The sequence below is a fragment of the Myotis brandtii genome, unplaced genomic scaffold (assembly GCF_000412655.1).
Source record: "Myotis brandtii unplaced genomic scaffold, ASM41265v1 scaffold157, whole genome shotgun sequence".
Classification (NCBI taxonomy): Eukaryota; Metazoa; Chordata; class Mammalia; order Chiroptera; family Vespertilionidae; genus Myotis; species Myotis brandtii.
The window spans coordinates 4751890-4778241 of record NW_005355708.1 but is presented as its reverse complement, the minus strand read 5'-3'; the positions used below and the strand labels follow the sequence as shown (position 1 = coordinate 4778241).

Below are 26352 nucleotides of genomic sequence, written 5' to 3'. Positions count from 1 at the left end.
GTGGGGGGGGTGGACAGCAGGGCCCAATGTTGCTCCAAGTTAGGAAAGGTCTTTGAGTTTGGTAAGTGGGAAGTCGTTGTGACTTCAGTTGAGGAGTAGAAACAGAAGCCAAAGCATAAAGAATTTTGGCGAAGGCGGGGAGGAAGTAAAGACAGTGGGTATAGGCATATTGCCAATGAAGTGAAGGAAAGAACCAATGGCAATGGGAGGGAGTAGCAAGATCAAAGGACATGTTTATATGTGTAAGCAAGTAGAGAGGGAAACTGGTGTTAACAGCAGGAGACGGGATAACAGATGGAGAGAAAGGACCCTAGAGGAGATGGACAGAGCTAGGAACAGGGAGGAAAGGGAAGGGAGTCCACCCCAGGGCCAAGGAATAAAGGAGAAAGAAGCAACCATGAGGCCCTGTCCTGGGTCAGATGACTGCCAGTCTCTCTCTCAGCACCTGTAGGCAGGTGTCATTATCCTCACTTTATGGATGAGGCCACTGAGACTCAGAAGAGCCGCCCTGCTATAAGCCGGGATCTGGGTTTCAACCTCAGGCTTTCCTCCAAGTCCTCACTCTCTCCCTGACATGACACCGCTATGCCTAGCACCTGGGAACGACAGAAGAAAAGGGAAGGCCAGGGCCCGGGCAGGGAGAAGCTCCGGACGATTCCCTTATGTCTCTCCTGCCACAGGAAGCTGGAAGCAGAGCACCCGTTCCTGAAAGAGATGCGAGATCGAGGGGAAAACCTGTATGTGGTGATGGAGGTGGTGGAGACTGTGCAGGAGGTCACTCTAGAGAGGGCCGGCAAGGCAGAGGGCGTCTTCTCCCTCCCTTTCTTCGCCCCACTGGGGCTACAGGTTTGGTTCGCGCGCGCTCTCTCTCTCTCTCTCTCTCTTTCATATTCAGCTTCTCCACAGAGGCTGCATTGACTTTGCCCCATCAGCGTCCACCCAGGACACTATCAAGGACACATTCTTTCTCCCTCCTCTTCAAGATCCAGTCCCCTGCTGGCAAGATGCGAATCCTGCCTCTGGTCAATAGCGCCCAGTGTGGCGGATCCCTGTGCCACATGCCACAGGGATCTGTCAGAGAAGGGGAAACTCACAGTCATGGTATATCCTCATGGTGCTCCCCATCTACACAGAGACATCCTTGTTCTCAGTCTCATGGAGGAGACACATAGGTTGGAAAATTCCATGTAAAGAAGTAATGTTCTGGATACCTCTGTCTATTTTGTATAAATATTCAAGGGATGAGTTGGAACTGGGAGTAGGAGTTAGTCATGGAAGGTTTCTTGAAGGAGGTGAGCAAGGGACAGATTGCAAAGAGGAAGAAGGAACCAAGGCCTGGATGGAAGTCCTAAGGTGGGACAGGGATGCACAGGCAGGTGACGGAGCAGGTCTGCCCAGTTCCTTCCTGTGTCTGAGCCAGGAAGGGAGACGCAGATCATTAGTGGGGTGACCTGTGGAAATGAGCAGAGGAGCTGTGAAGCCCACTCCATGGAGTCTGGACCAGGTAGAAAGGCAATCAGGGACACCAGTGAAGGGTTCCCAACTTCTTGTCTCCCCAGAGGCCCTCAAACTGGCCCTTCACTTGCACCCTCACCCCCCACTTCCAATGTCTCATACTCAGGATCTCTGCAGATTCACAAATCCTCACTGTCCAATCCTAGGGATCCATCAACCACAAGGAGGCGGTAACCATCCCCAAGGGCTGCATCCTGGCCTTTCGAGTGAGACAGCTGATGGTCAAAGGGGAGAATGAGTGGGGTGAGTAGACACCAGCGTGTTCTCCCCTCAAGACAAGAATGACCTGCACCGATACTAAGACGTCCTGGCCCCCTCTTGTGGCAATGTCAGGGAATTAGTGAACGAGAGGGTTGTGTGGTGGTCCAACTTCAAGGAACAGAACAGCAGGGGCTGCCCTGGAGAGAGACAGTGAAGAGACTCCTAGTTCTGAGTGTCTCCTGTGTGCCAGGCCCTGCATCAGCTTCGGGGGAGAGGGCACAGAGAGCAATCAGCCTCAAGGAGCCTGTGGCCAGTGGAGGAAACAGACCCAGGCACCAGTACTCGAATGCAAGAGAGAGAATACTGTTACCACAGGGAAGGACTTACAGAGGGGAAAGGATTCCTTCTAGCAAGAGGGGGAGGAGCCGAAGATGCAGCGAGGCATTTGAGGGCAGGCTCCCAGCCCTCGTAAAGCCCATAGACCTGAGACTAGAGAAAGAAGGGGGGCGGGGCAGCTGCCTAAGGTCCCCGCTCTCCTCTCTTGCTCCTTACAGAGATCCCACATATCTGCAATGATAACATGCAGACCTTCCCTCCTGGAGGTAAGTGAGATTGCTTTCTGGCTCCCCACCCTTCTGCCCGGCCCCTGACAATACCTGCTGAAGACTGTGCCCTTGAATAGCACACACACACCAAAACCCCCCTGCCAAGGAGCCCCTGGGTTTGTTTCCCCTAAAAATATCTATTCTGAACTCTAGGAAAGACAGACAAAGGCCTATGAGTACCACCCAAGAGGGACAGAAAAACAGAGACTGGAAGGCACAGTTGGAAGCAGAAATAAGACGGAGACAGTGTGTGTTCTCAGAGTGTGGGCAGACTGAGCTAACAGAGTCTCCGTGTGGGGGGTGTGTGTGTGTGTGTGTGTGTGATTTTTTAAAATATATTTTTATTGACTTCAGAGAGGAAGGGAGAGGGGGAGAGAGAGGGATATAGAAACATCAATGATGAGAACCATTGATGGGCTGCCTCCTGCACACCCCCAACTGGGGATCTAGCCCACAACCCAGGCTATGCCCTGACCGGGAACTGAACTGTGACCTCCTGGTTCATAGGTCGACACTCAGCCATTGAGCCACGCTGGCCAGCTGGCATGGCTCTGTGTGTTTTTATAATGATCACTGATGAAGCTGCCTTGACAACTGCTCTAGATCAAAAGGCATGAGTAGGTGTTATGCTGACACATGTGCATTGTTTCTGTCTTCAGGAAAGCCAGAAGAGGAGAAGCTCATCCGTAAGTGTTTCCTGCCATTTCACTGTAATTTTTTTGACTCAGAATTTTAAAACTCCAGTTGTTGTTTTATTTCCTTCTCCGTGGGACCGACAGGGAGCATGGCAGGGCAGATCTCAGCAAGCAACTGTCCCTGACACGTGGCAGAAATTCCAATAGCTTAGGGACAAGCAGTGGAAAGGGAAAGTCTGTGCGTGAGATGCCCAGGTGGTCTGATGCCTTGGACCGGACCGCTGTCCTCGAGGGCCTTGGTAGCTCTAACCTGTCACACACACACCTCTGCAACTCCACCCACCGCCCAGCACCTGGGGCGGAAGCAGCTGAGTCAGTGTTGACAGCTCAATCCAGGTGCCATTTTCCCATTGCATTAGCTTTTCTCCTGACCCGGTCCTGCCTCCCATGAATGGGCAAGAGTCTCCTTAAATTGGCTGGTTATCCTAACCCCCTATTAAACCTCATCGCCTGGCTAGGTACCCTAACCCCCCATCAATGTTTCATCGCCTGGGTATGGCTATGTTTGGGAGGATTACATTCTTATCATTGTTTTTTTGTTTCTCCTTCAGTCATCCAGGCATCCGATGTTGGTAAGGAATTTTCTGAGTTTCTCCCAAGACTTTGGTGTGGGAGAAGCACTGGGGTGGAGGGAGGGGGAGACAAGTGCTGGGTCCCAGGTCGTGGGGATTGGCGCCACTGCCAGGAAGCCAATCTCTCCAAAGCAGGCTGGACATACTCCTAGGAGGCCAGGTCCCTACAGGGTCAGGCCAAGGTTCAAGCCAACCCTGATCCACTCACATCCCTGTCTATAGACCCACCCACAGATCTCAGAAGCAGTCCCATCTCAGCCTTCACTCAGTCACCAATCATTCTTCTTTGCCAACTAACTCAGGAGAAGGGGAAATAGACCTTCCTTCTCAACTTTTAGCCAGTCTTAGAGAAAGGGAAGTCACTTGTCTGCTGCTCCCTGGTGGGGCCTGGGAGCTCAGGGGGAATGACTACGGCTTAGATGGTACTGTGGGTCCTGGGCCCCTCCTCGCCCCTAACGGCCTCCCCCCCACATACACACGTACGCATCTCAAGTCAGGGCTAATGGATAACTTCACAATTGCATTCCTTGGTCAAGAAAAACAAGAGGCCAGGCTAAGGCTGGGAGCAGAGCACGGGGACCTGCGAGGGGTGTGAAGGAGCTGCAGGGAGAACGCTGGCTGAGAGGGGAGGGTGCCAGGTGGAGAGCCGCCTGTTTGCCACGGTTACTGTCCCCACAGGGGAGATGCATGAAGACTTCAAGACACTAAAAGAAGAGATTCAACGAGAGACCCAAGAAGTGGAGAAGCTGAGCCACGTGGGACAAAGCTCCTTGCTCGCGGCCCTCAGCAAACTTCTAGGAAAGAAAAAGGAGCTACAAGACCTGGAGCTCACGGTGAGGTCCCAGTGGAAGTGTGTGGGGGGAGGGGGGTTGGGAGAAGGGAGGTTTTTGGTGCAGGTGCAGCTGGGGGTGGGGGGCCTGACACTGGCAGAAGGTGATCAGGGGCCAGGGGATGCGACAGCGGATGCCTTCCCCAAGCTGGCCAGGTGCCCCCGGCTGCCCTGGTGCCTCTGGAGAAGGACAAACAGTGCTGTTTCCTCCAAGGCGCATGCTCCTTCCTGATGGACAGGGGAGGCAGCAGGCCAGCAGGCCCTCTCTAGGAAGGGGCCGGAACTTTCCTTTCCAGGATGCAAGGCTCAGGAACCAAGGAACCCAAGTCAGTCCAATATTTTCAGGACTTGATACCTTGAAAAAGAAATCTGGAAATCGGACAAAGTTGACACATGTCCAGGGATTATGTGCCAGACACCGTGCTGGGCCCCTTCCTCGTGTTATCTTGCTCACCCACCTTTCCTCACAGCTTGAAGGGGCTCTAGACAAAGGACATGAAGTGACGCTGGAGGCGCTCCCAAAAGATGTCCTGGTATCCAAGGAGGTGATGGGCGCCATCCTCTACTTCCTTGGAGCCCTAACAGGTAAGGAAGGAATAAGGCCTTCATTTATACACCCTTTTGGTGATAGGAATGAATCACCGAGTGAATTCCCAAATGTTTGAATGAATAAGTAAATGAATGAATGCCAGGCAAATTATAGCACAATGAAGTAGCTTATATCTACATTTTTAAAAATTGGTCTCATGCCTAAGGATTCACTTGGTCACCTTGGATAGTCTGAGAAGATGGCCTAGTCTTGCTAACAGGGGTTGGCATAACATATAGCTAATCTCATCACATGTTATCGATATTCGTTAGCTTTCATTTCAGAGGGTAACATCCTCTGATCTTGCCCCCTGAATTCTCGTCTTCGCTCTGCAGGAAACATTCCCCCACTTAAAAGAATTCTCTGGTCCTTCAGGTATAAGCTGAGATGTTTGTTCTCTTAAGAAGTCTGCCATCAAATGCCAAGACCAAAGCAGACCCCTCAGCTATGGCTCCCCTCACACTGCGTGCTCTTTTTGCGCGTCCCTTGGTTTTCTCCACTAGAATGCAAGTTCCTTGAGTGAAGGGAGTACATTTTTACCGAACATACTCAGCAAAGGTGCCTGGCCCAGAGCAGGCGTTCAACTGTGGGTGGCTGGATGAATGAATGGATGCTGAAAGTCTGGAAGGGTACCCACGTGGAGTCTGTACTCCCCATGCACCACCAACACACATATCTCTCTCTGCCCTTTTCTTCAGAGTTAAGTGAAGCCCAACAGAAGCTGCTGGTGAAATCCATGGAGAAGAAGATCCTGCCTGTGCAACTAAAACTTGTGAGAAGCAGCAGCAGACACCGGGGAGAGTCGGGAGGGAGTCAGCCAGAACCGGGGAAAAGAGACAAATGCAGCCTCATGACAGAACCATCCTGGAGTCTTCTCCCAGCACCTCATGCCCCTTCTCATTTCTCTCCGTTTCTTCCTTTTTGCTATTTCACAACTAGAGATGGAAGAGTAGATGTCTGGGCGATTATCTGGGTTTTCCAGCCTGATCGTGGGAGGAGAGACAGAACACTCTGTTTTTGTTTAGTCCTAGCCAAGTGATGTGAACACATCTTTTAATGTCTCTGAGTAAAATGGGGCTAAAAATAAATGAGCTGCCCTCTGTACAGGGTTGTTAAAAGCTCCAGATGGGCCCTGGCCAGTGTGGCTCAGTTGGTTGGAGCGTTGTCCCATACACCAAAAGGTGGCGGGTTTGATCCCCGGTCAGGGCACATTGAGGTCAGGGCACTTCAATCGATGTTTCTCTCTCTCCCTGCCTCTCTCTAAAATCAATGTTTAAAAAAAAGGCCCAGGTGGAGTTGTAATGTAATGTAATGAAAAGAGTTATAATAAGAGAAAGGTGGGCATCTTTGTGGTTTTTATGAGTTAGGAGAAAGGAAAGGAGGTTTCCAGTTCTTTCTTTTCATGCTGTTTTGGTTCCTTCCAGGTGGAGAGCACAATGGAACAGAATTTCCTGCAGGACAAAGAGGGTGTTTTTCCCCTGCAATCTAACCTGCTCTCCTCCCTTGGGGAAGAAGAACTGATCCTCACAGAGGCCCTCGTGGGCCTGAGCGGCCTGGAGGTGCAGAGATCGGGCCCCCAGTACACGTGGGACCCAGACACCCTCCCCCACCTCTGTGCCCTTTACGCTGGCCTCTCCTTCCTGCAGCTGCTGACCAAGGCCTCCTAACTTGCCTTTTCCATCTGCTTCCTGCTTCCCTAATGCCTCCCCCGCCTCACTGTGCTATGTCCTTAACATCCAAGGGCATTTCATAGCCACCAGGCTGAGGATGATGGAAACCCTAGCTGATCCCCCACGATAACCAATTTCCACTTGACCAACCCTATCTCCTCCTGCCCCTGTAGCGCTGCTACCCGCTGAGCCCATCCGCTGATGCTTAAGTCCTCTGAGAGTAGAAACACAATTTTAAAAATTATAAACCATTTCAGCAAAACCAAAATTAATTAATTTCCTATCCCAATCCCTCAATCTTGTGCTTTTAAAAATCAAGCTTCACTGGAATTAATGGAAAATATTTCACTTTGGATGAAATGTCTTTGGTGTTTTCTTTAAAGAATCTATCATAAGGAAATTCTTAACTCATGTCAGAAAAGAAAATAGACATTATCACACTACATATAGATCATATGTACATGAATACTATTACACTGTCCTCAGGCCAGCTGGGAAGTACTCAGAGAAGAACTATGAGGCTACAGAATGTGGAATCTAGATTCTACAGTGAGAATATCATCAAAGCAGCATGTCTTCATAGAGGAGCCTTTGGAGCCCTCTGGACTTGGGTTAAGGGACTGGGAAAGGCAAAAACCTAGAGATAGATTGTACAAACCCAAAACAGGAGTAAGACAACTTCCAAGTTTATTGGATAAAAATGCAGATAGATCCTGGCCAGGTAGCTCAGTTGGTTAGAGCACTGTCCCAATATGCCAAGGTTGTGGGTTCAATCCCCAGTCAGGGCACATACAAGAATCAATGAATGAATGAATGAATGAATGAACGAACAACAAATGGATGTTTCTCTCTCTCCCTCTCTCTAAAAATAAATAAATAACTTTAAAATGCAAATAGGTGTTTAAAAAAAAGATACCTGCCTGGCCAGTGTGGCTCAGTGGTTGAGCATTGACCTCTGAACCAGAAGGTTGAGGTTTGATTCCTGGTCAAGGCACATGCCCAGGTTGTGGGCTTGATCTCCAGTGGGGAGCATACAGGAGGCAGCTGATCAATGATTCCCTCTCATCATTGATGTTTCTCTCTTTCTCTCCCTCTCCCTTCCTCTCTGAAATCAATATATATTGACCAAAAACTTTTTTAAAAGAAATTGTGCTATTATTTTCTGATTTCACCTTTTCCTCTTCTGCTCTCAGTTCAGGGTGGTTGTGGTAGGAGGTGATATGGGTGGACTTGCATATGGACTTGCTAACATGATGGCTATTACAATCTCATAAAACTGCTAGATTTATACCTTCCTCCTCTGCCTGAAACTTGGTTTTAATATCTTTCACCAATCCCTTTTAAAATGGTTTTATGGGTGGAATAATTTCTCCAAGGTTTTTGGCCCCAGGAGTCAAACTCTTCCCCTTCCTAGGCACCCCTTGCCTTGATTAGTTCCCTCACTCACCAAGAATTCATGACCAACTGCCAAAGACTTTGTGTTAAGCCATCCTCCCCCATTCTGGGGCATCTTCTAAGGCCTCACTCTATTGCTCAAGAACATACTGAGTAGTTATCTGCTGACTTGATTGTTCTAATCTTATGAAGTAAACATAATAAAGAGGTGAGCTCACACCCTAACTATCCAGAAGGGTAACTTCGTAAAGATGAACAACAAAGCTCACCTGTTTTCTTCCTTTGCCATTCTCGCCCACCTTCAGTTACAGATATGGCGTTATGAAGAGGCTTTAATGAGTTTATTCCAGTGATGACTCAAAAGTCCTGTTATCCATTCCCGAGCCCTACAGGGAAGGGGGATAGTTAGGGAAGAATTGGTCAAGGCATGTTCCCTAAAACTGGAGCACACATTTTTCCATTTAGCAAGTGGCTGTTTAGTGCATGAGCTACTTGGTACAAAAGGATGAAAAGGGTGTGGTAAAGCCCTGGTCAGGTAGCTCAGTTGGTTAGAGCATTGTTTGGATACACCAAGGTTGCAGGTTTGATCCTTGGTCAGGGCACATACAAGAATCAACCAATCTTCTATATATATAAAAGGCTAACATGCTAAGTGTCCCTCCCCCCGTCCGACTGGTCACTATGACACACACTGACCACCAGGGGGCAGATGCTCAACGCAGGAGCTGCCGAGCTGCAGTGACTTGGCAGCGGAGGTTCTTGGGTGACGCACCCCGAAACCAGAGAGGAGGGAACCCGATTCCTCGCAGGCTATGAGATTCCACCTTCAACTGTGGGCTATGTTGTTGCTGGGGCACTGTCGGCCCCGATCTGGTTTGCTGCACTCTTGGGTTTGCATTCCACACCCTGTACGACAGCAACTTTGTAGAGTGCCCTCTCGCACTCTGGGATCTCTTGGGGGATGTCGGAGAGCTGGTTTTGGCCCAATCCCCGCAGGCCAGGACAAGGGACCCTACCTGCTGGAGGGACCCTACCTGCTGGAGGGACCTTGCTCACTCCGCAGACACTGGGGAGGGATCCGGGCAGTTGGCTCCAGGGTGTGTCTGGCCGCTCTCACCCAGTCCTGCCCGGCCAGCCACCTTCTAATTAATTTCCTTTCAATGTGCACAAATCTGTGCACCAGGTCATTAGTAAATGCATAAATAAGTGGAACAACAAATTGATGTTTCTCTTTCTCCCTTCCTCTCTCTCTCTAAAATCAATCAATACTTTTAAAAAATTTTAAATAATTTTTTTCTATATACATAAACTTAAAGAAGATAGTGAAAACATATTCTCTGTCTTCTAGGACCTTACAAGACAGCTAGACTGTCTTGGGGGGTCTGACCTGGTCTAAAACTCAGGACCTCCGTTTATGGAGGAGATAAAAGTTCCAAGAGGGTAGCAAGTTGTTGTTTTGTCTTAGGAAATTAGAACATGCATCCACCTCCTGCAGAATCACTGAACGATTCCTTTGTAAAATAAATGGACAGAACTTCTGATCCAATTTCCTTCCCCTGGGGGAGTCTCAGGCTCTCCGGTACACCATTATTCTGCTCCCTATTTCACTACAGTGTCTGTCTGGATGCCTACAGGCGCCCCAAAGGACTCCCTGAAGCCTCTGCCAGGGGAGGCTTCCAGCCTCTTTCCTTCACAACACACGGCAGCCGGAGCACAGCCTCCAGCAGACTGCTTTCTGCAGCTATGCGTTACGACGGCGCCCCCCAATGCACTAGCCCCGGGCCATACAGAGTGGACCCCTACACTTCATTACACTGGAGTGACTGTACGCAAACGCGCTCTACGCCCATCCACCCTCCCAGGCTGCAGGGGTTTTATGCCTCATTTTCAGCGTTAGCTAAAAACCTGATAAGGAAGGCTGGATCCCATGATTCGGTTTTATTTTAAGCCCAACAGCCTAGCTCCACCTCCCTCGTTCGCAGCTTTTCTTCCCTCGCGCGGGACGCACTGGACAGCCGTTGGACGTGAGCCTCGTGGGTCTGGAAGGCGACTCAGCTGGGGGCAAACAGGGAGAGTTTGGGCAGAAACCGTCCCGGCTCCTCGTGACGTCATCACGCCCTGCGCTCCGGCGGGGCCTACGCACTCCGCGCTAGTTGAGGCGCCGAGTCCGATGAAACCCAGTTTGGAGCCTGTGGGGACCTCTCGTGGACAAGCGCAGAAATGCACTCCGGAGGAAGACAGAAGAAAATCAACATTTAAATACTGCCAAGCAAGCGCCACAAACCCAAACAGGCTCCTCCCCTCCGCTCCCTCGAAGATCCGCCCCCATCCTGCGCTCGGCTGTTGATTTCTTTCCCCTTTGTTGACTCGGCCTTCGGCCCAGTGGGCCTGGCATCTCCCAGCAGGCCCCGCGCTGGGAAGGGGTTTGCTGCTGCTCCGTCATCGTGCGGCCCGTAGCGATCCCGCGCTCGTGTGCAGGCCCGACTTGGTTCCTGCTCTCTGCTGCGGGAATTCACGCGAGGCCCCGGCCTCAGTCCCCGGACTAGGCCGCGACCCCGTGTGCCATGAAGCAGGAGGGCTCCGCGCGGCGCCGCGGCGCGGACAAGGCGAAGCCGCCGCCGGGCGGAGGGGAACAGGAACCGCCGGTACCCCCGGCCCCCCAGGATGTGGAGATGAAAGAGGAGGCGACGGCGGGTAGCGGGTCAACGGGGGAGGCTGACGGGAAGACGGCGACGGCGACCGAGCACTCCCAGCGGGAGCTGGACACCATCACCTTGGAGGGTACGAAAGTCTGGGCCGGGGACGTGCCAGGATCAGCTTCTCCTTGGGACCCCAGCGCAGCCTCCACCACCCCTGGTTCCTAAGGATCGCCCCCCCGCCCCCCCAGATTTCCCGTCCCCATCGCCCCGACACTCCCAGCCCCAGCCCCGGTTACTCCGGGCTCGGGACTCCTCCCTCGCCACACACCTCCACCCGCCCGGACTGCACCTAGGACGGGTCTCCCTGGGTGTGTGGACTCCTCAGTCCTCCCTCCAACTCGCGTTTACATCCCGACCCTGTCGCGCCCGGGGTCTACGACTGACGCTTAGAACCACTGTTTGTATTTATGTGTGTAAAGGGGTCGGGAAGACGCGGAACGCCGGCCCCCGCCCCCTCCACGTCCTCTTGTTCCTCCGCGTTCACATTTCACCTTCTCCCTCCGAGCCTGTTGCTCTTTCCCCAGTTTCGGATCAAGTGGGACTGGACGATTTCTTGGGTTTTCTCTCCAAAGTGCATGAGAAACTAGCTCAGACACACGGAAGTGAGCACAGTTATGCTTCTGGCTGGTGTTCGGAGGGGGTGAGGGTGCTGACTGCATCAGCTCCTACTCTAATGGGCTTAGCATCTAATAACGAACTTTTTACCTGAAATAATGATAGGCAGTAGCAAAGGTGCTGCTCGGCATTACCTACTAAGTATGTACATGTTTGTTACAAATACTTCACTTTTTTACTATAAAGTAACTAGTGGCCTGGTGCACGAAATTCGTGCGGGGAGGGGTGGTGTCCCTCAGCCCGGCTTGCACCCTCTCCAACCTGGGACCTCTCGGGGGATGTCCGACTGCAGGTTTAGGCCCGATCCCACAAACCGGCAGTCGGATATCCCTCTCACAATCTGGACCACTGGCTCCTAACCACTCCCCTGCCTGCCTGCCTGATCGCCCCTAACCACTCTGCCTGCCAGCCTGCTTGCTCCCAACTGCCCCCCGCCCCCGCTGACCTGCTTGCCCCCAACTGCCCCCCTCCTGTCCTGATCGCCCCTAACCGCCTCTGCCTCGGCCCCACCACCATGGCTATGTCCGGAAGGTCTCCCAGTCTAATTAGCATATTACCCTTTTATTAGTATAGATTATTGGTATAGATTCGTGTTCATTGTAGAAATTTTGGAAAATATGAGAAGTCTGAAGTGTAGCAGGGGGGAGGAGGGGGATCAACCATGGTTAACATTTTTTCCTGTGAGTTTTTAAGCTGCTCTCCTATAATTGAGATCGAGTTATATGTATAGTTTGGAACAGGCATAACTTAATACAGGTGACCTGGTGTGCTTTTATTTAACATATCCACAAGCATAGCATTCAGTGTATTCCAGAAACATGTACTGACTACCTGATACAGTGGCTAAGAATACAAGTTCAAAACTTAAGTTTCCTGCAAGCCTCCAGCGTGCTTGGGTCTGGGGTGACCCTGTGCATTCCTATAGTGCTTGCTAGAACATTTTGGAACGGTTTGAGGCCTTGCCCTGCTGCATCCGGAGCAAGGTTATAGAAATTTCAGACAATCGCAAAAAACAAAAAACAAACTTAAGTTTCTTTACCTGAGAGTAAGAGTACCTACTTCATTGGGTTGTTGCGAAGATGAAGATGCTTAGAACCGTGCCTAGCACACGACGAACGCGTAGTGAACCCTCCGTAAATATTAGCTGTTATCCTTATAGCATATGATTAATGTGGCCCAGCACCCTGTGCTAAGTATACAGAGGTGATGAAACTACTAGTTGCTTGCATTTCCTTATTGGACATTGAAGTGTGTCCAGTTTCTTATTTTTATAAATAGCTATGCAGCAATCATCTTTTGCCCAAGTTTTTAATCTACCTTTCTAATTTCTTCTTCAGTTTAGAATCCATATGCCTGAGTCGAAAGGGTAAATGTTTTTAAGGTTTTGGAGAGGCATTCTCCAGAAAAACGTATTGGTTTACATTATACCAGCAGAAATGTCCTGTTCGCCCCATAGTTACCTTAATCATTTATGCAAGGTCTTTGTAGAATAAGAATAAGCATCTTTGGTCACATTTGTTGCAGATATTTTTCTTTTGTTGAAATCTAATTCATCAGTTTTGTGTGTGTGTGATTTCTCCCACTGTTTACATTTAGAAAGTCTTCTCTTATTTAGAGATCTGATAAATATCCATGGGTTGGTTTTGTTTCTCATCATTGCTTTTTCTTCCTCTCTCTACCCCTTCCCCCACCCCAGCTTTATTTTTCTTTGGCACTTGGTGATGTTTTAAAATCCCCGTATGGCATCCATAAGTATTGCTGAACCCTATTAGGGCAAAAGAGGTGATTGGCCACGTTCTGCCCTTTTGTAAGAGGCTCCCTAGAACTGCTTGCCTGGAGTGGGGTGGGGGTAGGGAGGGATAGAAAGAGCTGGAAGTAACATTTTTCCCCTGGTCCTTCACAGACATCAAGGAGCATGTGAAACAGCTGGAGAAGGCAGTGTCCGGCAAGGAGCCTCGCTACGTACTGAGGGCCCTGCGGATGCTGCCTTCCACGTCACGCCGCCTCAACCACTATGTTCTATACAAGGCTGTGCATGGCTTCTTCACCTCAAACAATGCCACTCGAGACTTCCTGCTACCCTTCCTGGAAGAGGTGAGTGAGTCAGGCGCATCCTAAACTCTGTCTTGTCACCTGCTGCCGCAGAGAAATGAAGTGAAGCAGCCATTTTAGTACCCGTTGCCCATGGCCAAGGGCACCATCCTTCTGCCCGGGAGTGTCATCCTTCCAAGTCAGGGACAGGAGCTGCAATCAGGAACCTTCCTCCACACTCATTTCCTGCTGCCCCCAACACAGACCTCTCCTCCAGTCGGAGGACGTCTCTGTTGTCCTAGGAGAAGGTGCCACCACCTCTTCGCCTCTGAGGTTCACTATGCCCCAACACAGACCTCTCCTCCAGTCGGAGGACGTCTCCGTTGTCCTAGGAGAAGGTGCCATTGCCTCTGAGGTTCACTATGGGGACGTGTGAAAGGGGGTCAGGAGCACAGGGTTTGGAGGTAGAGTTCAATTTGAATCCCACCTGTACCATTTGGTACCTGTGGGACTTGAGCAAGTAACCTAACCTCCTTGTGTCTCATTTTCTTTATTTGTTGAATGTGATGGACCGATTTTGGGGGCAGTGGCCGGGGAGGAGTATGGGTAAGCGCTTAGAGTGGTGCCTGGCACACAGCGAATGCTGAGGAAGGTAGTTCGATAGCGGTAGTGGTCTCTATGCAGGAGAGGCCTCTCCTTTTCCTTTCTGATTGCGAAATCGCCCTTATTATTCATGGCACACAGTCCAGGTCCTGACCCTTCAGCCACCTTCATCTCCCTAAAACAGTGGTTCTCAACCTTCCTAATGCCGCGACCTTTAATACAGTTCCTCATGTTGTGGTGACCCCCAATTTCATTGTTACAAATTGAACATAATTAAAGCATAGTGATGAATCACAAAAACAATATGTAATTATATATGTGTTTTCCGATGGTCTTAGGCAACCCCTGTGAAAGGGTCGTTCGACCCCCAAAGGGGTCGCGACCCACAGGTTGAGAACCGCTGCCCTAAAACATCATTGACCTTCAGCCACCTAAAATCCTATATACTTACAGTCTGTTCCATAGACGTGCAAGCTCAGAAAATTCCTTGAAGTGGAATGATGAAGACTCTATTGTCAGGGAGAGGGGAAAAGCACCCAGGCCACCTGGAAGTTTTTTAACCTAATGTCCCTAAATTCACCCAACATGGTCACTTTTTGATCTGTTCACATTATTCCAGTTTTGGTGACTAAATCTGAAAATAAGTACTATGTATAAGTACATTTCCCCAAAATTTCTTTTGTTTCCACACACACAAAAAAAATTTTTTTGTCTCATTATTATTGATCTCATCTCTAAAGTTATGTCACTTTATTAAACCCTGACTGATAGAATTTGTAGTAGTTCAGGTGTGGTGGTTTACTCCTGCCACCAAGATTGTTGGCTCTATGGGAGGTCCTGCATCATCCTTTCTGTCCCCATTGCGTTCTGTAAAATTGTTACACTCCTGTAACCCTCTTTTCTAATGTATTGTATTGCCAGCCTCCTTGACTCCCTTTAGAAAGAGACTGTCATCTTTAATTTTTTATCCCCAGCACCTAGGAAAATCTTGGCCTATATTAGGCATTCAATTGAATACATAGTGAGCGCTTAATACATGTTTGGTTGACTGACGTGACTGAGCTTTTCCATGGTAACGCCTGTCCTCTCCTAGCCCATGGACACAGAGGTGGATTTCCAGTTCCGTCCCCGGACAGGAAAAGCTGCCTCGGCGCCCCTCCTGCCTGAAGTGGAAGCCTACCTGCAGCTCCTCGTGGTCATCTTCCTGATGAACAGCAAGCGCTACAAGGAGGTACTGATTTCAGAGAGAGTGGTCCACGTGGCCCGGCAGTGCCAGGGCTTTGCGGGAGAGATCGTCTCCAGTGAAAAAAGGAGATAGTCCCTGGGTTATCAACCATCCCCCAGGCTCTCCCCCGTGGGGATGCACCTAACCCCACAGTCAGGGAGACCCCACAACTCCTGCTCGGGCACCAAGCAAAGGGCTGGCAGTGGTCATTCTATGTACCTGGCCATGGCCCAATACCAGTCTAGTGGGTTCTTTGGGGAAAAGTAGGAGATTTGGAGATAGAAAGACCTGTGTTCAAATCCCAGCTGTACCTTAACGCAAATTAATTTCCCTTAGTTGTATGTAAAGTAGGGAAAACAATGCCTAATTTACAAGATTATTGTTGGTATTAAGTAAAATAATCAAAAATAATTAGCACAATCTGTACATAGTAAGCTTTCACGCTTTTCTTAAATTTTTTATTTTTAAATATGTTTTTATTGATTTCAGAGAGAGGAAGGGAGAGGGAGAGAGAGAAAGAAACATCATAAGATAAAAACATCAATTGGCTGCCTCCTGCATGCCCCCCACTGGGAATCGAGCCTGCAACCTAGGTATGTGCCCTGACGGGGAATGCAGCCAGTTGAGCCACACTGGCTTGGGCAAGTAGCCTCTTATTATGGGTCTGAACAACTCTATTTTGGATATTACATTATATGTCACCACTTCCTCCACTTGGGACCAGCTTCTTTGTCAGTCATAGCCCCTGTCCCAAGAGCACACGCAAAAAATGACAGGTCCAGCCCGCCGGTATGGCTCAGTGGGTTAGATTCTCGTCCTATGCACCAGAAGGTCCCGGGTTTGATTCTGGTCAGGGCACATGCCTGGGTTGCAGGTTCGATCCCTGGCCCTGGTCGGAGTGGGTGTGGGAGGCAAACAATTGATGTTTCTTTCTCTCTTCTCCTTTCTCCCTCCCTCCCTTCCTTTCACCCTCTCTGAAATCAATGGGGGGAAATATCCTTAGGTGAGATTTTAAAAAAGGAAAAAAAATGATAGGTCCCACTCCTCAATTCCCGGGGTTTTTTTCCTTTCCTTGCAGCTGGTTGTTTTTTAGATGTAATTCATCTCCTTTAAAGAGAACAATTCGGTGTACTCTTTTTGGTATAGTCACAATATTGTGCAACTATCATCACTAACTCCAGAACAGTTGAATCACCCCAACATTAGTAGTCATTCCCCTCACCCCAGCCTCTGACAAGCACTGATCTGTCTCATGGATTTTCCATAAGAGTGTCTGGCTTCTTTCACTTAGCATCATGTTTTCTAGGTTTATCCATGTTGTAGCATGTATCTGTACTCCATCTTTAAGGCTGAATAATGTGTATGGATATAGCACACTTGGTTTATCTATTCATTGGGTGTGGACACTTGGGTTATTTCCCCTTTTTGGTTATTAATAATGCTGCTATGAACATTGTGTGCAAGTTTTTATGTGAACAAATGTTTCCAGCTCTCTTGGATATATGCCTAGGAGGGAAATTGCTCACTGGCTCATATGATGGCTCCATGTTTAACTTTTTGAGGAACTAATTCTCTTTCGGCTGCCTCTCCAGGCACAGAAGATCTCTGATGATCTGATGCAGAAGATCAGCACTCAGAACCGCCGGGCCCTGGACCTTTTGGCTGCAAAGTGTTACTATTACCACGCCCGGGTCTATGAGTTTCTGGACAAGCTGGATGTGGTGCGCAGGTACAGGTGGCCAAGGGTCTCAGTCTCGGCCCTTAGATCGGAGATGTGGTCATTCACTCCCACAGAGCTGTGACTTGCAGAGGGTGATAAGCTGGTAGATGTAAAGTGCCCAGCAGGAAATGGGGGTGGTGGTTAACATGCCCTTCACATGCCCTGCCATATAGGGGTTAAGAGAGAGACTGATATTAGAGGAAGAAACAGAGATGACCACGGCTGGTTAGGAACTGTCCTCCCAGTCTCTTCCCTTCACCCCACATCAGGGAGGGCTGATTGGTAGCTAAAGAGTACATGACAGGTTAGAAAACATTTCACTCCTCTAAAACCTGCAGTGGTGCCCTTCGGCGTGGCTCAGTGGTTGACCTATGAACCAGGAGGTCCTGGTTTGATTTCCCATCAGGGCACATGCCGGGTTGCAGGCTTGATCCCCAGGGAGGGTGTGCAGGAGGCAGCCGATGGTGTTTCTATCTCTTTCTCCCTCTCCCTTCCTCTCTGAAATCGATAAAAACATATTAAAATCATAGCCCCATCCTCCCCACCTTCTGCATTGCACTTACCTGATTTCTCCATGCAGCATAATACGCTTGTTCATCATGACCATTTTCTGTCTCCTCCATTAGAATGCAGACTCCCTGAGAGCAGAGTTCTGTCTTTTCTGTGGACCTAGAATAGTTCATTAAATATTCTGTGAATAATCAGAAAAACAATTTGTATCACGTTCTTAGGAATGGAGAAAGAATAGGGAGGTCAAAAGCAGTTTGAAGAGACCTTTGACATTTTTTTCTTTTCCTCTTGAAGCTTCTTGCATGCTCGGCTCCGGACAGCCACCCTTCGGCATGACCCAGACGGGCAGGCCACCCTGCTGAACCTCCTGCTGCGGAACTACCTACACTACAGCTTGTACGACCAGGCTGAGAAGCTGGTGTCCAAGTCCGTGTTCCCTGAGCAGGCCAACAACAATGAGTGGGCGAGGTACCTCTACTACACAGGTGAGCAGGGGGCCCAACCCCCAAGCCAGGAGGTGTCTCGGGCTTACTTGGTGCCAATTTTCTAAAAATTTGGTGCACTTGGTGCATAGAGACGCATTTAGCACTCTGGTTCGCAAGGGGGCTTGGATGGTGCCATTCTCTTGACCCACTCTTCTCTTCTCACACCCAGGGCGGATCAAAGCCATCCAGTTGGAATACTCAGAGGCCCGGAGAACTATGACCAATGCCCTTCGCAAGGCCCCTCAGCACACAGCTGTCGGCTTCAAACAGACTGTGAGCAACAATTCTCATCCCTTTGCTACTTGCTCTTCTGATAACTTAGTTCTGCTTCCCTATGTGGGGGCCCGGGAAGGCTCCTTAGTCTTCATTATCCCAGAGGTTGCATCAGATGCCTGTGCACAACGTTGTTCGGGGCACATTAAGCAGATGCCACCTGCACCTCTGGCAGTTTACGTTCAGAGTGTTCTTGGCAGATCGGTATAGAGTGTCCCGATTCCTAGCACTTCTTGTGGTCATTGCAGTCCTGGGCATGGATTGTTGGTAAAACGCTGGCTCTTCCCTGGTCCCTTAGGTGCCCATTTGGGAGCAGTGTTGCCTGTGCCCAGGGACCCCAGAAAATCAGAAGGGTGGCTGATTCAGGTGGAGATAAACCTTGCACTCCCCCCCATCCCACCCACCCTTCCGAGAACCGTCAGTCACCAAGGGTTGTTTGCTTTTTGTTTTGTTTTATTTGAGTGCTGGCCTTGGTATTAAGACACTGTGAGGAATAAAAAAGAAGGATAAGAAATGGTATTTGCCGTGGAAGAGATACATAAAGAACTTTGACTCAGAAAGGCTTGAGGCCTAGTAGCCAGATTTGGACTACGCTTTCCCAACTACATATGAGCCTTTGCTCCCCACCTTAACACACTATCAACGCCCTAGTGCCGTTGAAAGAGAACAGATTAAAAACACACAATAAGCCCCAGCTGGTTTGGCTCTGTGGATAGAGCGTCCGCCTGCGGACTGAAGGGTCCCAGGTTCGATTCTAGTCAAGGGCACATGCCTGGGTTGCAGGCTCGATCCCCAATAGGGGGCCTGCAGGAGGCATCTGATCAATGATTCTCTTTCATCATTTATGTGTCTATCTCTCTCCCTCTCCCTTTCTCTCTGAAATCAATAAAAATATTTTAAAAAATAAAATGATTAGGTTAGTGTGGCAGGAGAATCGGTTGTTTTCTGTTCAGAAGTTTATAGAAAGGAAGGTTTGATTTTGGTCAAATAATTAAAGAGATCTTAAAGATCTGGTTTTTGAAAGATGGGAAGAATTTTCTCAAAGGAATGGCTTTTCAGACACAGTACATGTGCAGAATGTGAGATTGCTTACAATACTGGACATACACTAAAGTTCTTTGTAAAAATCACTAAAAATGAATGATGAACATATAGGCTGTGTCCACATACTGGGGATAGACGGTGAAAGGTAAAGCAGTGTTTTTAAACCAGATTTCACTATAGATGAATAAGGTTTCATGTTTTCTTTGGTGGAGCTGGGTGGCAGGAAGGAGCAGAGAGAGCTGGATTGAGGTCAGTGGACTGCTGGTGAGGGAGCAGGACGAGATGGTGGGGTTGCTTGAGGGAAAGAAGCCGAGTTGGGAGAGCTTCCCAACTTGAGCAGGAAGGTCGGGGCCTTGGAAGAGACGGGAAGGAATGGGGTAAAGAGCACAGTAGAGAAGCGAGCTGTAAGTGGCCGTGGAGTCCACGGCAAACACTCTGGAAGCTTGCTCATCCAGAGTGAGAGCCACAGGCTCTCCGGGGGTGCTCCTACTGCTCCCAGGATGCTTCACCAGCATCCATTGCTGTCTCAGTCTGCTCAGGCCGCCTTCCCACGGAACGCAGCCTGGTGGCTTCAGCAGCAGACACGTATTTCCTCACAGTCCTGGAGGCCAGAAGTCCAAGGTCAGGGGTCAGCGGTTGGATTCCTCTGAGGGCCTTTCTTTTGCTTGTAGGTGGCCATCTTCTTCCAGCGTCTTCGAATGGTCTTCCCTGTGCATGGCTGTATCTTAATCTCTTCTTATAAGGGCACCAGTCATAGTGGGTTGGGGCCCACTCATATGACCTCATTTTACCATAATTACCTCTTCAAAGACTATTTCCCAATATAGTCGCATGCGAGGTACTGGGGGGTTAGAGCATCGCCACTTCAGAGCAGGGTGTGTGCCGACTGGCCGATGGAAGGACACGGGGTGAAGTGTGGTCAGAGGGTCCGATGCTCCCAGTGCCTGGCTCCACAGGCGGAGCCCGGGCTCCCTGCCCAGCGCAGGCTCAGGGATCCTCCTGTCTCCGTGGCCTAATCACAGTGCCGCTGTCCCCTTTCCCAGGCTGTCTGACTGAATTGAAGCCCCATTTCATTCTCTTCCACCGGGGGGACCCCTGCCCACTGTGTTCCCGTGTCACACTCTGCCAGGTGCACAAGCTTCTGATTGTGGTGGAGCTGTTGCTGGGGGAGATCCCGGACCGGCTGCAGTTCCGCCAGCCGTCTCTCAAGCGCTCACTCATGCCCTACTTCCTTCTGACCCAAGGTAAGGCCAGTGCCCCTCCCAGAGCTTCAGAGCCCTGGCCTGTGGCCTCTGGTGTGTGTGTCCCTTTGCATCCTCTGACTCGCTCCTCTCCCCCCTGCAGCTGTCAGGACAGGAAACCTCGCCAAGTTCAACCAGGTCCTGGATCAGTTTGGGGAGAAGTTTCAAGCAGATGGGACCTACACCCTCATCATCCGGCTACGGCACAACGTCATTAAGACAGGTGTGCATCAGGGTGGAGGGGCCGCCGGAGGAGCAGGACCCAGGGATGGGGACAACCCTGTGGGTGTCCGTGGGCAGTGAAGGGTCTGCTCTGCCCACCCACCACTCCTTTCCCTCCCAGGTGTGCGCATGATCAGCCTCTCCTACTCCCGAATCTCCCTGGCTGACATCGCCCAGAAGCTGCAGCTGGACAGCCCAGAGGATGCGGAGTTCATTGTTGCCAAGGTGGGGCTTGTCCAGGGCCGCAGGGGTCACCTTCCTGCCTCATTTCAGGGGATGGGAGTGGGAGGAAATGGGCCAGGGAGGGGCGTGGGTAGAGCAGTGCCAGTCTTGCAGGAAGCTGCCGGAGAGTGTGTATGTGAGTGAATGTATGAGAGTGTAAGGGAGACAGAGATGGGACAAGATGTTCTGGGGCTGAGAGGATGGGTGGGCTCTTTGGTGACCTTCCTTCGCTTTGGGGGCCCGCAGGCCATCCGGGACGGCGTCATTGAGGCCAGCATCAACCACGAGAAGGGCTACGTGCAGTCCAAGGAGATGATCGACATCTATTCCACCCGGGAGCCCCAGCTCGCCTTCCACCAGCGCATCTCCTTCTGCCTCGACATCCACAACATGTCTGTCAAGGTGAGGAGCGCTCGGCTGCAGGCGCCGGCTGGCAGCAACACAGCACCCGTTACACGTGGGCTCCTCGGAGAAGATTGGTGTGGTTTGGGGCCCCGTTCCCAGCCCGTCTCTGTAAAGTCCCTGTGAGGACAGGGCCTCAGGGGACGAAGAACTTTGCTTGTGGGGCTGTAGCGCCTTCTATTGCTTTTAAGGGGTCTAGTTGCCAAGGAGGACAGAGACTCGCAGGTCAGGGTTCTAGATTTGGCTCCAAATTGGAGTCATTTGGCTTCTCTGGGGCTCTGTTTCTCCCCCTGTGAAGCTGATAGTGAGGTATTACCTGCCCTGCCTGCTTCACGGGGTTGATGAGATTAAATGAAATCACCGTCTTAAGGCACTTAGTGAAGTCCAGGTTGTGTAAAGGCAGGGCTGTATCTAGTCCCACAAAGGCTGTTGAGCCCTTATCCTGTGTCAGGCACTGAGTGAGGCGCCTGTACTGTTGGCTTCTGTGTTAGTTCCTGGTCTCCTTCCCGCTGGAAGCCGGGAATATCACTTGCCTTGCTTACAGTTGGGCAAAAGCCATGCTCCACAACACACCGTTACCCCCCCCCCCTTCTTTCCCTGTGCCCCTCTCTTTTTTTTTTTTTTTTTCTTTTGTTAATCCTCACCTGAGGATACATTTCCATTGATTTTTTAGAAAGAGTGGAAGGGAGAGGTTGGGGGAGAGAGAGAGAGAAACTTGGATGTGAGAGAGACACATCGATTGGTTGCCTCCTGCACACTCCCTGACCAGGACTGGGAATCGAACCTGCAACCCAGATACATGCCCTTGTTGGGAAGCAAACCCATTACCCTTCTGTGTACAGGCCGACACTCTAACCCAGGGATCCTCAAACTTTTTAAACAGGGGGCCAGTTCACTGTCCCTCAGACCGTTGGAGGGCCGGACTATAGTTTTAAAAAAAGCTATGAACAAATTCCTATGCACACTGCACATACCTTATTTTGAAGTAAAAATACAAAACGGGAACAAATACAATATTTGTATTTGCATGTGACCCGTGGGCCGTAGTTTGAGGACCCCTAACCACTGAGTAACAACGGCCAGGGCCCCTCTCCCCTTTTCCTCCCCCCCTGCACCCCCACTGAATTCAGGCCGGACATTGCATCCTCTGTCCGGACTGCTTTCCCTTCATTCCCACAACCAGTCCATTCCTCACTGCCTCACTCTTCCCCCTCACTGCCGTTCCCCTGCCTGCCCAATCCAGAGGTTAGTCATTTATACCCCCAGAGTCTCCTAATTCTCTTTTTAGCATTACCACATGGTATTGCAGTAATTCATTCCATGCCCGGCTCCCCCGCTGTACTAAACTGGAGACTAAATAGCCTGTCTTACTGTGTCCTGGTGCTGGTACACAGAAGGAGCACAATAAATGTGTGTTAAGTTAATGCCTCCACTTCATCTTGCTCTCCTCTTTACTCTGCTTCAGGCCATGAGATTTCCTCCCAAATCATACAACAAGGACTTGGAGTCTGCAGAGGTAAGCTGCCCTCTGCTGTGGGGAAGACTGGGAGGTAGAAGCCCTACAGAAAGGAAAGGGGTTTCTGGAAGGTCTGGGGCAGCTGTGAAGCTTGGGCAGTTCCCGGCCTGGGGTGTGTCTGGAGGAGTGAGAGAGGCCGCACAGCCCTCACGCCACCTCTTTCCCCAGGAACGACGAGAGCGAGAGCAGCAGGATTTGGAGTTTGCCAAGGAAATGGCAGAAGATGATGACGACAGCTTCCCTTGAGCTGGGGGGCTGGGGAGGGGTGGGGTGAGTGGGGACTGGCTCTTTATCTTTTCCCCTCGGGGTCCCCTACCCAGGGAACTGGCCCCTTTCCCCACACACAGCTCACAGACTGCGTATTGTGGGGCGGGGTCGGGGGATGTAGAGAGCCAGTCGCCCCCACCTCGCCCCAGGGCCCCTCCCCAGCCCGTGACTTAGCACACGGAGGGCCAAGGGCGGGCAGGTGGCCTCCCCAGGGCAGGGTCCTGGCTAGTGGTGTGGGCATCAGGTGGGAGGGAAAAGGCCTGTGCTCTCCTCCAGGGAGTAGAGGACTTGAATTGGGACGTGGGTTGGATTGTATGTTTTTGAAGCTTCAATTATGATTTTTAAACAATAAAAAATTCTCCAAAGCTCTTTGTGCATCAGTTCATGACTGTGCTTGCTCTCACACCTGCACTGTTGACAGGCACAGGGTTTTCTTGGTCTTGGGGTCCTAGCCCCAGGTGTGATCTGAGGACCACAGCTGGAGATGAAGGCAAGGGCAGGGTGAAGAGACAAAATATTGGGCAAATCCCTAAACCTCTCAGGCTCCTTTCCCACATCTGACAGGATTCGATTCAGTGACCTCCTGGCTCTAACAGGAATCCAGACTTCAAGGGAATCAAAGAGAAGGCGAGTCTGACTCTCAGGGGAGGTTTGCAGAGAGGAGGGTCTCCGCCTAGGCAGCTGCAGGCTGAGAGCAGAGGTGGGGCTGGAGGGGGCTCCCTGTGCCCACCTCTACCAGCTGCGGATGGTGGGGAGAGGCCAGCCTGGGTCTCCGTCTCAGCCGCCAATAGGGCTCCCTGTGGGGCATTTGAGTTACTTCCATGTTCTCTGGCTGCCCCTGGGTCATCGCTGCACATACACTGTTCCTGCTACGTTCTGTCAACTGAACATGCGTTGGGGCTTTCTGAATTCCTCTCCTGCTGCTCACCCTACTTCTGGAGGGATTCTCTACACATCCCCTGGGCTTCCCAGCCGTTTAACCCCCTGGCTTCCAGACCACTCCGTAACCAAATAATTCCTGAAAAGGGAGTTGGGGTGAAAGACTTTCCCAACTGGTTAGTGAGTTCTTAAGAGCGGGGGCATTTGTCTTCCCAGGCCTCCCCAGGGGCTGGCACTCTGGGTTCAAGAAAGTTTTGTTTGTTGGAAAAGGGACATTGTATTCATCACCAACTTTGGAATTTCATCCCCCAATATCCCTAATTTCCATGAAAGGCATGTTGTAGACGCCTGGCTTTGGCTCCTGGTCCCACCCAGCCTTGGTCACAGTGCTTTGGCATTGCCCATTTCCTTTATGCTGCTGCCACCTCCCCCTAAACGTTTGCTTTGTGAAATGGCACTTCCCCCAAAGTCTCTGTGGAAGATGTTTTTATCCCATCGTCCAAACTTTTTTTTTTTAGAGAGAGAGAGAGAGACAGAAAAACATTGATCAGTTGCCTCCGACACACACCCCTACCAGGAATCGAACCCACAACCTGAGTATGTCGCCTGACCAGGAACTGAACCTGTCGCCTTTTGATGCTTGGGAGGACATTCTGAGACATACCTGCAGAGCCCAAACTTTTATTTTAAGGATTCTAATCCTTTCCCCATCTTACAGGCCAATTCGAAAACCTAGCAGACCTTCCACTCCCTTCCAGGAGGAATGGGTCGGAGGACTAATGGTGAGCACCTGGTTTGTCCTTCCGGATGCGGATGCCGGATGCCCTGACGGGCTCAGGTGGGACGTGACTGCCGGCGAGATGCCAAGATCAGGTTCCCTTCCGCCAGGCTGCGCTGCCTTCTCCCAGCCTGTCTGTGGCTCTAGCATCTGGTTGGTTAGCTTTTGTCCCCACGAGGTTGTCCTGGCCCTCGATCACTTTCCCTGGCCTCTGAGGGTGACTTTCTCTTTGAGTGTCTGATGAGGGGACGTGTGTACAGAGGACAGACGCAGCTGCTGAGGCTCGCTCTTACTTGCTTAGCGTGTCTCGTGGGAATTAAAAGTCTTCCTGATGAGGCCCACCCTCGCAATTGTTTCTAGACATTAAACTCTGTGCCTCAGACCCTTTCTTTACTTGGTAGCAGAGTGGAGAGGGTAGACTTGGAGTCATTTGCCATGATTTCCTGGTTCTTGCTCACCTTGTCTGCTCAACTGTCCGGAACTTTCTTGTAATTCATCCCCAAGTTTGGCTTTTTTTTCCCTGGAGAAGCAGTGTCATTTTTATGCTTGGAGAGCCCACTGTGTTGTCCAGCTTCCAGTTTTGTTTTTTTAACGACAGAGAAATACAAAGAATAACCTAACAAATACCCATGTGAACCGCGCCAGCATGGCCATGGGTCAACCTGATTGGGGGGTGGGGGGCGGTGAAGGGTTAGAAAAGACAGACAAGAGATTAAAGCTGGGGCTAAGTGGGACGCTGCCCTCTCTGATGGAGAGATAGCACCATGCCCTGCAGGCCGAGTCTTTATTTTATAGCCAGATTCCACAAGGCAAAGTAAGGGTGTGGTCAAGCTGTTTACAATGTTCTCAAGGATTGCGAATCCACTCGATTACATGCACCTGATCAAGCTTTGTTTACTTGCACCTCCCGCAGCCCGTATCACTCAGCCACGGGACCACAGGTTCAGACCATAAGGTCAAGCTTACAACGATAGCCTTTGGCTATAATTGTGCTGGGACTTGCACGTGGCTTTGCCACGAGAGGATCATGCCCTCTCATTAGTCTGAGAACCTGTCCAAACGCTGTAGCCGCACTCCACACCCATGTGCTTTCCACCCGCATTTAATAAATGTTAACATTTTGTTATTGTGTCAAGTTTTTAATCCAAGTAAAAATATTAGCAATGAATTGGAAGCCCATCTTGTTCATTCCCCAGGCCCCTCCCTTCCTTCCCAAGGCAGACATGATGGATTCAATGGGCAGCCTTCCAGCTTCTGTTTTTACACCTTTACTACAAAATATAGTATTGTTTTGCCCTAGCCAGTTTGGCTCAGTGGATAGAGCGTCGGCCTGCAGACTGAAGGGTCCTGGGTTGATTCCGGCCAAGGGCACATTCCTGGGTCTCGGGCTCCATCCCCAGTTGGGGGCGTGCAGGAGGCGGCCGATCCATGATTCTCTCTCATCGATGATGTTTCTATCTCTCTCTCCCTCTCCCTTCCTCTCTGAAATCAATAAAATATTTATAGTTTTGTTTTGAGTCTTTAGATCTTTGTAAATGATGTATCGCAT

At 50.5% G+C, this 26352-nt stretch overlaps 2 protein-coding genes and 1 long non-coding RNA gene across 4 annotated transcripts in view; 2 read left to right on the top strand and 1 right to left on the bottom strand.

Annotated features, from left to right (window-relative positions):
• The window catches only part of GSDMA (gasdermin A), an 11790-nt gene extending 4821 nt beyond the window's left edge, over positions 1 to 6969 (top strand). Inside the window, exons 4-12 of the mRNA XM_005861880.2 lie at positions 681 to 846; positions 1662 to 1758; positions 2271 to 2318; positions 2981 to 3007; positions 3568 to 3588; positions 4267 to 4421; positions 4888 to 5002; positions 5705 to 5778; positions 6431 to 6969. Coding sequence (XP_005861942.1) covers positions 681 to 846; positions 1662 to 1758; positions 2271 to 2318; positions 2981 to 3007; positions 3568 to 3588; positions 4267 to 4421; positions 4888 to 5002; positions 5705 to 5778; positions 6431 to 6673 — 946 coding nt within the window. The 3' untranslated portion in view covers positions 6674 to 6969. The remainder of the gene's footprint in view (positions 1 to 680; positions 847 to 1661; positions 1759 to 2270; positions 2319 to 2980; positions 3008 to 3567; positions 3589 to 4266; positions 4422 to 4887; positions 5003 to 5704; positions 5779 to 6430) is intronic.
• LOC102240994 overlaps positions 1 to 10351 on the bottom strand; it is a 30976-nt gene extending 20625 nt beyond the window's left edge. For both annotated transcript variants that reach the window (XR_001361220.1, XR_313326.2), the window contains exons 1-3: positions 9977 to 10351; positions 8341 to 8457; positions 4876 to 4995 (exon numbers count right to left, since the gene is read on the bottom strand). This is a non-coding gene — a long non-coding RNA (uncharacterized LOC102240994). The remainder of the gene's footprint in view (positions 1 to 4875; positions 4996 to 8340; positions 8458 to 9976) is intronic.
• Positions 10352 to 10437: 86 nt separating this feature from the next.
• Positions 10438 to 23515, top strand: PSMD3 (proteasome 26S subunit, non-ATPase 3). Its single transcript, XM_005861881.2, has 12 exons — positions 10438 to 10852; positions 13289 to 13479; positions 15113 to 15250; positions 16837 to 16973; positions 17769 to 17959; positions 18129 to 18232; positions 20406 to 20520; positions 20621 to 20740; positions 20861 to 20964; positions 21208 to 21363; positions 22829 to 22879; positions 23048 to 23515. Exons 1-12 carry the CDS (start codon positions 10636 to 10638, stop codon positions 23123 to 23125), a joined length of 1602 nt encoding a protein of 533 aa, XP_005861943.1. The 5' UTR covers positions 10438 to 10635; the 3' UTR covers positions 23126 to 23515.
• The last annotated feature ends 2837 nt before the right edge of the window (positions 23516 to 26352 follow it).